Below are 9,587 nucleotides of genomic sequence, written 5' to 3' on the forward strand. Positions count from 1 at the left end.
CCTGACGTCGTTCTTGTGGTCCCTCAAGGGACCACAAGAACGACGTCAGGAACTAGAGGATTGCTTCTAATGCACTTGCGGAGCACGTGGAAGCCGCGACGCACAAAATAGCCTGGGAAGAAGCTTCAGTCACCGCGAGAGAGAAGAATTGGCTGTCACGTCGATATCTGGAATCCCTAATAATTCAATCAACAGAAAAAACCCTTAACCACAACGCAGGCAATCTCCCGCCTACGTACGCAAGATGCCTGGGGCGATTACTGCAGCGCACTTAAGCGATGTGTTTTTTGGGCTTTCCGCCCAGTGATGAAGGCTTCCGTATGGAAGCCGAAACGTCTTCGTCTTCATATTAAACAACCTTTTGGTCGGCGTTCCTTCTATTGACTTCATGAATCTTCTTCCCGACCAGACGAGTTTTCGTCGAACGTTAGATTTCATGGTCATGGTCATGGCGCACGGTCATGGGCAGCGCATGTATCGCGAAGGCAAGATAACCGATTAAGGGTAACGGACGATTAAGGGTTAAGGGTGACGGACTAGATTCAGAGAAAAGGCAAGCGTAGTGGAAGGCGGCAGAAAGTCGGTTGGGCGGATGCCGTTATGAAGTTGGCGGGGATCGGGGGGCCGCAGCTAGCACAGGACAGCGTTAATTCGAGGGGTATTTGTCCCGCAGTAGATCTAGCTAGGCTGATGATTGCGATCAGCGTGGAGTCGTTTGGTGTGTGACCACCACTGCTGTGCAGGATCCAACGGCGACACCCGCCGCCACGGCTACGACGGGCAACGTGGCGGATACAACGTCTACCACGGCCACGGCGGAGTCTCCCCCGCAGCAACACCTTCCCAATGGCGCGGGCCCCACGGCCGTGGCGGCCGCCAGCCCGAGCTGAGAGGCGCTGCCCGGCACACGACACGCCCACAGGTGGGCCCCCTCGCTCGACGCTTGCCGCATTAGCTCTGCAGCGAGCTCACCTGTACGGCCTGAGCATAAAAGCGGCATCCTCGCGGGCAAGTCGTTAGCCCTGACGGTCTTTACCGTGGTCACTGTAAAGCAAACAGGAAGTTTCGTTAATGGTGGCCGAGAAAAGAACGTTAACGGCCCTAACGTTAACGAGCGGACCTCTTTAAGTAGAGCCTGCACTGACCCGCCGCCGGCTGGCCTCGGCAGGGGGCACCGTTTTCCGTCAAGGTTCAAAAATAAACCTGAGGTTTGGTTGAGGCCTGCTTTCTCTAATGGTGCAGGGAAAAAAAGTTCTCCGTCATCACTGCATCAGTCTTCGACTTAAGAGCGGCGCTGGCTACGGAAGCTTCAAGTGTTTACATAGGTGCGCTCAGCAAACATGGAGAAGACCAAATCCAAGCATCCACAGATGTTTCCTCTCTGGAAACATCCCTCCTAAGACACAGGCAGTGCCATCTATCTCATGGGTTTTGCACTACTGTTGTCATTTGATTTAATTTGATTTGATTTATTTCCACAAACAAGAGGAACAAGGTTGTGGTGGAAACAAGGGGGAATAGCTGCAAAGAAGGCAGCTTGACTGGCCCCAAGTTCCGTTTACAATGGCAGCAGCAGGGCAGGAGGGAAACTTGTTAAACAAAGACGAAAAAGAAGAACGAAAGACCAAAGGCAAAATCATGCAACAATTACGCAATAAGCAGAAATGCGTGGAAAAAAATGCTGGGGTTTAGCTTTGGTTAAACCTGGTAGGTTGCGTAAGCATCCATAGCGTTCCATTCGGGATCATCACCGGTTGTAGAGGATTCGGTTTCGATAGAGGCGCGGTGCGCCCGTCTAGCAGCGTCTTGAGCGTGCCGCAGGCGTTGTTCGCGTTACATCTGTCTCCGAACCCGTTGTCGTTTCCTGGTTTCGTCAAGCCGACGTAGCCGCTCTTTCTGCTTATCAGGCGGCATAACGACGGAGCCGGCAAGCGAGCGAACGCATTTTATACCCCCCCCCCCCCCCCGTTCTCCAGCCTCCTATCCACACTAGTTTATTGAGGGGCTTTAATCCACACTACACAGCTGGCGAGAGCGCGGCGACGGCAGCGCCTCCACTCGGCAGAGGCGCGGCTACAGCTGTAGTGCGCCGCGCCTCGCGCCGCCCTTCAAGGTCAAATGTGCCTCGCGCCGCCCCGACGCGAAGGGCTGAAACCTGTCGTAATATTGCTTACGCAATAAAAGGTACGAAAGGAAAAAAATACAAGAACGACCGTACGCAGTCATGAACGCAAAAACAGATTTTTTTTTTTTTTTGTGTTTGAGATCTTGTGAGTGAGTGAGTGAGTGAGTGAGTGAGTGAGTGAGTGAGTGAGTGAGTGAGTGAGTGAGTGAGTGAGTGAGTGAGTGGTGAGTGAGTGAGTGAGTGAGTGAGTGAGTGAGTGAGTGAGTGCAGCAAAGATACATCTATTTTTCTTCGATGCAGGGTTTGTGATCCCCATCATCGTCATGGTGCTACCACCCCCAGCCCCACGCCCGGCTTCGACTGCGCGTCCCGGCCCTCGGGGTCCTCCCAGCTAGGCCTAAGCCGGCCTCGGGCCTTGTCCTACGGCGGCGGCGGTGTCAGCCACGCCCTCGAAGCCGGCCTGCCCGGTGCCGCCTCCTAGCACCGACGTCGACACCCGTTGCACCCGTTCCCTTCCTCGGGAGGGCCGCAACCCTCTGCCTTCAGCCGACGCCGCATCCTTCGCCGCCGACCCCCTCGCGTCGGCTGGGCCCACCGGTCGCCTGGGCCCGCCGGTCGTCCGAGTGATGGACGCGAGTGTTCGTTGTTGCAGGGCGACCGATGTGATGATCGGCCGGATGCGGGGCCCACGTGCCGACCTTCTCTCACCTGCTCGAACTAGTCATGGACGGTGGCCCCTGCGGCGCAGTGTCCAACACCCGGACCCTGCCCAGCCCGACCGCAGTGTGATCGCAAGTGGGAAGGAAGTGTAAAGACTCCTCCTTCAGTTCTCGGCGACCCACGTATTTGTACAGCGAGAGCGCGGGTTTTCAGGAAGCCGACGAAGACGATCCACCCTTTTTGTGGTAGCGAGGTGGAAGCTTACATGGTTGGTCTCTTTATTCGAGTGGTGTGGGAAGAGTGGCTTCGTTGTTCTAGCCTTTGGAAGGATTTGCTTAGTGCTTGTTTGGTTCACAGTGTCTTTGGGCGCTTGCTGGAGTTGACTGTTGGCGCTGCCGTCTTCTTGTGTACAATTATCACCTCAATGTCGCATACTATCGCCTGGCCGGTTGTAATTCACCGTACCTTGGCATCGTTTTTGAGATAAGGGAAGCTTTATCTCGCCTATACTTTCCTGCCCACCATCACCAAATGTAGCTGCGAATGACTACGAAATCTCATTACCACCGACCTCTCGTCCAAAGTCAGCTCCCGTAATATGAGCAACAGCTGTGCACAACTGATTACGAAACAACATAGCGATGCACGATTGACACTTTTGCCGCGGAGTTGGTACAAGAAGCTTGAATGCACTCTGCTGCAGCCTGAGGTGTTCAAAAGAATGTTTATGTTCGGGTAGCCACGGGGTTCTGTGCACATAGTGGGCGCCGATCATCACGGCGAGATTCGGTAGTCCTTCATTCGGCTGCAGTTCTGGCGCAATGATTTATCGATCGCATTGTTCAGTGCACGCGGAATGGTCTAGTCCTTTGATCTCTCTGCCTCTAACAAACTGCGATGACATTTCTAGATGATGCCGCAGGTGTAACCTCCAAGACTGAAAACTGCTGGCCCGTTCTAGCTTATCAGGCACGCACCGTAGTCAAGATACTCAACTTTAAACTATGACCACGTGCTGAGCACTGGGTTGCGAGACATTTCTCGTTTCAGCTAAGCTCTTTACCCACAGCCGACATGGCTGATATAAAAGCCGTATAGAGCAAAAAAGAAAGGCCCTGCACATAAGATTTTAGGAACACATAGGACTGCCTTGAGGATCATCCGTCTATCAGTTTTCAAGAGTGCCCTGTAACACGACTTACTTGGCCGCTCATGAGTGCTACTGTGTGCAAGGAACCGACACAATTCATCGGCGCATATGCTCTGCTGTCGTAAAGAGAAAGAGAAATAGCTGTATTAAAAAGAATTTAGCCCTCGGTACAGGGTATTCAAGCTTAGTTCGGTGGCCTAGGTGATAAGTCCAGCCCCTAAGCTTCGACGACTCGTGCGCTGAGCTATTAGAGCTCGCCATACGACGGCCTAAGAGTGCTCTTGAGAAGGCCGTCATACTACAAAGAAAACGTGCCCACAGAGGCTACGTCCTTGCGAGACATATAAAGGCATACAAGGCGTTATGTTAATGATGCGGCTGCTCTGAAATTTACAACGCATGACCGGCACATTCGCCATTCATGAAGATGGCGAAGGTCGTATCTTTCCTCACAGATTGAGCGTAGCCTCGAGGCATCGGGATTTGTTGCAACGACTCGGGACTCGTTAGAAAAGCAGCCGCAGCGCTCCCACCTGTGCGGAGAGTTTGCATTCCGGTTGCTGACTGTAACTGTGATCACGCGCTTTTTCTTATGTGAGCGTGTACAGTGTCCTTCGAAAGTTCCCAGTGCATCTCACCTGTAACCGGGATATTCTCCGAGCAGTTGTTGTTGAGCTCCGAGCTGACGCTTGCACTGTTCTATGACACCACCCCGTTGGTCAAGCCATCAACGCAATCCCTGCAAGGTGCATAGGCCAGTTTGCGCCTAACTAGGCACCGGTTCGGGAAGCCACAAAGAAGGCTTGAAGGCAAAAGCGACGCTTATGTCACCGCCGTATCTAGTCGTTCAGATAGTACACACTGCGTCTGTGGTAGACAGCGCTGTCAAAGTGCTTAAAGAGATGCTGACGCACGACATGCTCGGAATGGAAATGCTTCAAGAGAAGGAAAGCTTAACGTATTTTCTACGTATTGCAGAGCGCCGTTACCAAGGTGTTACCTGCTTAGTTCTGTGTCTACGCGTAGGTAAGCGTACTTCACCGATAATTTCAGTTTTCGCATATGTTCATTCATACTCCTCCAAATCCTCACGTGCAGCCATCCAGATCTGACCATGTTTTACTACAGACCACGCAAAAGTCTGGCATCCACGCTCGAATATCTTCCTCTGCTCAGTGAAGCACCACTGGTGTTCACTGCACTACCCGACGCCAGTGTCGGGTTAGGCTCGCTCAATAATACCGGACTACAAATTCTGTCATGCGAAGAGCACACGTAAAGAACTGCTTTTGTTTTCCGAATTCAGTCTGCTCAGATAGCGATCTTTACCCTGGAGAACTATGCTATGTGTGGAAGAGGCCGCCAACACTGGTCACCCTGTACTCGTTTCGTGCTAGTTACAGCTACCAGAGACAGTGTAGCGGGAGTCTTTGATCTCTAGCGTCAGTATTTCAGCACTTCAAGGGTCCGACGCAGCCTGAATCTTTAAAGATGCGATGTGCAGGAACAGACCATGTTGATGTGGAATATGGTTCCTTTCCCTACTCTCTGCGGCCTGTCTTCCATAACTGTCCATCTGCTTAGAGGTGCGAGGTGCCCTTCACACTTGGGCGTACGGCGTCAATAGCGGGCGAAATCTGCCGCCGCCGAAACACTGGGCGCTCACCCTTGATGCGCCCATTAAGTGGCGAGGTGTTGGCGGGCCAGAAGCGCCAGCAACAACCTACACTGTAAACACTACTTACACTACAAGAAAGCGCACTCCCTACTAGGAGCAGGGTATGTTGCCGAAGCCCTAGGGTAGATTTCCGTCACTACAAATACAGTATTCTTGCGGTGGGAACGAAAGAAGATGCCTTCTACATTACGTGCAAAGTTGCTACATTTACCAAGCTTTTAACCATGGTTTCAAACTGCCCCAATTAACCTCATGACTTGAAGTGCCGCGTTTAAAAGCCTCTTTTCATTGCTAACTGCCCGAAGTTACTATGCCTAAAATGAGAATATGCCTCCGTTGCCTACAGTGAGCATTCCCGGGACTTGGGCAGCATACCTTGCCCCTTGTAGGGCAAGGTATGCAAGGTAGGGTGTTTACTCTTGTTATACTTCCTTATAGGGTAATTAATGTTTACGTTGTGCACGTTTAAATAATCTGATCATTGCCATCTGCTCCTGCCCGCCATTATGGCGCACATGACGTCACGTGCAAGTCATTGACTGGCTACAGGCGAGCGAGCGGTTTTCGCGTAGGCAAAAATTTGTGCAGAACGAATCATACTTTCCGCCTGCTTTTCCGCCGAAATCAGAGCCGCGGTAGAGGACTCCCTCGCTCTTGACTCCGAATGCCCAAATGTAGTAACCTCCGTGGAAGCCAAGTGCAAAAATAAAATTATCGCGCATTGTTTTCCTTTTATCACGTGCTAATGCCTTTAGTTTCATGGTGACAGCATTTTGCTACGGCATACGAGTGACCCTTCTTGTTTCGGTCAGGCAGACATTGCAACGCTGATTTGCCAGTGATCACTGAGAGCGTGTGTTCCGATGAGACGATGCTCCAATCTACCATGTGTAATGTGCCGGCCGTGCAATCACTAAAACAGCCACCGAATCGTCGCTGAGCTCATACCACTTTTGAATATATAATGCGGCACTCCGACGGCCATGTTGTCCCCCATGACCCTACAAGAAACGCGATGCGGCCCTTCACGACCGCGTTCTGGAATGGGCTGTGCTTCAACAAGGAAGAATTCTACCAGATTCACTACGCGCAAGCAGTGTCACGATTAAGGTAACGCAAAATACGTGCTTTATCATAGAAAGGAGTGGTCCAGTGCTTTGGTCGATTACCGCGGCTACCAAAGAGTGTTGGTTCGCAACCCCCTGGTTTGATGACAGAGGCCACATTCATCTACAAGCTCTTGTATTCCTGTCTTTCTGTTTTCTTTTTTTTTCCGAACGTTGACTTTGTATGTGACTGCTTGTGTGTGAACTCTGAGACGTGCTTATGCGTGATGGTGAGTGCATTTGTCGTCTTCGTGATAAGGATGTGTCAGCAGGCAGTCCGCAACTGAGGAGGCAGCAGCGGCGACCCCAGAAGCTCAAGAAAAAAAAATGTAGCCCACCGCGCGGCGCGCCAATTCGGATGCACAGATTAGAGGCACCCAAATGAGGGTTGCAGTCTGCATTCAACTTTGTGACATCATTTGCAGCTTGAGGGTTACGAATGCGCATGCCTCCTAAAGCGCAAAAACAACACAAGTGAGCAGCGAATAGCTCTCGCCAGGCCGAAGCGATTTCTAGCATCAACTTCCACCCTTATCATTGCCAGTGGTTTATTTCTTAATGGGCTCATATCGCGCTAATGATGTCTTGCCGTGTCACTGATGCGAAGTTAAACCATGCCACTCTCACACTGAAGGTGAGTGCTTAGGTCTGCAACTTTGCAGAGGTTTCTGTAACACCGTGGCTTAAGGCTGTGGACATTATATATGACGTGAACAGATTACCATCTAGTTTGGTGGTTTATAGTAGGATACAACTTAAAAAAACAGCAGTTGCTAACATTGGGCCGCGGTTCGCGGCGTCCTGTATTACTCCGCTGGCCAACCGCAACTGTAAACGAAATCAGCTTTTTAATGCTTGACTATATCAAACAATCCCCATGTCAAAATCCTAGAGCTTATAATCTTTTTCTTGTGATGAGCTTCTTGTTTTGGTCGCAAGAAACGTTTAAGCAGCGGACTATGTTTTTGTCGTGGAGGAATTCTGTGCGCGGAGGCTGAATGTGGGCGGAGCTTCACTGCAGACTTAAGTTGTATCCGACTATAGGCCCAAGCGTTGCAGAGGAAAATAGAATGAGGAGGCTATAGATTGAATTTCGCCAACATGCTCAACCTAACGGGACCTACACCTAAAGGGATTTAATGAAAAATCTGCATGAGAAAGAGAGGTTTGGGAAATCGTCTTTTTGGTCAACTTCGCTGTGTCAGCCAAAGTCCCACAAGGATTAAATTTACGAACTGACTGCATGCGCAACGACATCCGTCGCTTGGGGTTACTCTCCCTAAGGATTGAACCGCTTGTCATGATGGCCGTCTGCTGCATATACTACCATTCTTCTCATTTTCAGACACACAATGGGAGGTTTATCGTTTTATGGGGTTTAACGGGCCAAAGCGACTCAGGCTGTGATGGACGCCGTAGTGGAGGGCTTCGGATAATTTCGGTCACCTGGGGTTCTTTAACGTGCGCTGACATCGCACAGTACACGGGCCTCTTGCATTTCGCCTCCATCAAAATGAGACTACCGCGGCCGGGATCGAACCCGCGTCTTTCGGGCTAGCAGCCAATCACTATAACCACAGAGTCACCGCGGCGGCTGCCTACAGTGGGAACGATGAGCTATGTGAAATATGAGTCAGAATGCTAGAGGAAGGAAGTTTACAGTACGGGCATTGCATTCGATCCTGACGGACGAAGCGCTCTACCAGGAGCCTCACTGCATCGTGATTTCTTTTCTTTGTTTTCATTTCTTGTTCCCGTCCTCCTCAGCGTGACTCGGCCTCAATGCGGTAGCGCCGCGCGGTGGCTGCACGTCAAAGTATATGTGAGTGTGTGCGTGTGTGTGCGGGTAGAGCTGCCCTGCCGACGGCTGTGCCTGGGAGAGGGCGAGAGGGTCAATTTCCGAGGATGCCTTCGGCCTCAGCAGCCCAAAAGACGACGAGTGTGTAAAGTGTCATCTCGCGGACTACGAGGACTTGTGGGTGACTGCCCTACCGCCCGCGTGGTGGCGGCACCGTCTCTTGTCCGCGCTAGCGCATCTGCACAGACTGTCTATGCAACGTTGGCCTCCGTGTTTGCGCCCTTCTGTCGCTGGAACCATTTGTCCCCTCGTCCCCGAACCCCGCGTGGTCCGTTCCCTCGTTTTCTGTGTAGCAGCGCACCGTTCTTGGAGATATTGTTCGAACGCTGCAATGGTGTAAATTGACAAATAAAAGAACGCGGCACTAGCGGCTTCCCTGTTGACCAAAACCGAATGCGACCCGGTCTCGCTCACTGCTTTCGACTCTTGCACGGGAAGTGCGGGAGCGCCTGACATCGTCTGTTTGTGTGGCCAGAGTGAATGGAAGTCGACGTGCATGCAGCCCCTCAGACTTCGTGGAACTTTGGACATCTAAGCACCGTTGAAGAGGTCGTCGAGTGAGCGTCGATGCCCGCTCCCATAGCCATGCGATTTGGTGCGCGGCACGGAAGTAGTGAACTCGGACAGAGGGTTCGGACGCTGGACACATCAGATACGTCTCGAAATCAAACAAATGCGGTTCGGTATCACGTTGTTAGCTTGCAGCTTGGCGTCAGCTCACGTCTTGAGGCGCAGGCTGCGTTGTCAGAGGCGTACAAACCTTTCTGCGTACTTTCGGCCGATCGGCTCATACAGTCGTGGACAAAGTTTGCGGGATGCAGATTCGCGGAAGAAATTATCAGACGGTTTTGCATGACTAAAGGCGGAATATTGTGTAGTAGCACTAGTTATGGTAGGCGCTTAAGTTCCTTACGTGCTAAAGGCATTAGACCCCAAGGAATTCACCAGAAAGGCGTTTGGCCTAAAGGCTTTGTACCTAAAGGCCCTTACACTGCAGGAACTTATCTGAA

At 51.7% G+C, this 9,587-nt stretch overlaps 1 protein-coding gene across 4 annotated transcripts in view; it reads left to right on the top strand.

Annotated features, from left to right (window-relative positions):
- LOC149370127 (adenylate cyclase type 3-like) overlaps window positions 1-8,971 on the top strand; it is a 420,278-nt gene extending 411,307 nt beyond the window's left edge. For all 4 annotated transcript variants that reach the window (XM_089560173.1, XM_089560159.1, XM_089560152.1 and 1 more), the window contains exons 19-20: window positions 744-922; window positions 2,426-8,971. In XM_089560173.1, the coding sequence (XP_089416299.1) occupies window positions 744-890 (147 nt within the window). In that variant the 3' untranslated portion in view covers window positions 891-922; window positions 2,426-8,971. The remainder of the gene's footprint in view (window positions 1-743; window positions 923-2,425) is intronic.
- Window positions 8,972-9,587: the final 616 nt, after the last annotated feature.

This window comes from Amblyomma mixtum, chromosome 1 (assembly GCF_055824585.1).
Source record: "Amblyomma mixtum isolate Tamu chromosome 1, ASM5582458v1, whole genome shotgun sequence".
Lineage (NCBI taxonomy): Eukaryota > Metazoa > Arthropoda > Arachnida > Ixodida > Ixodidae > Amblyomma > Amblyomma mixtum.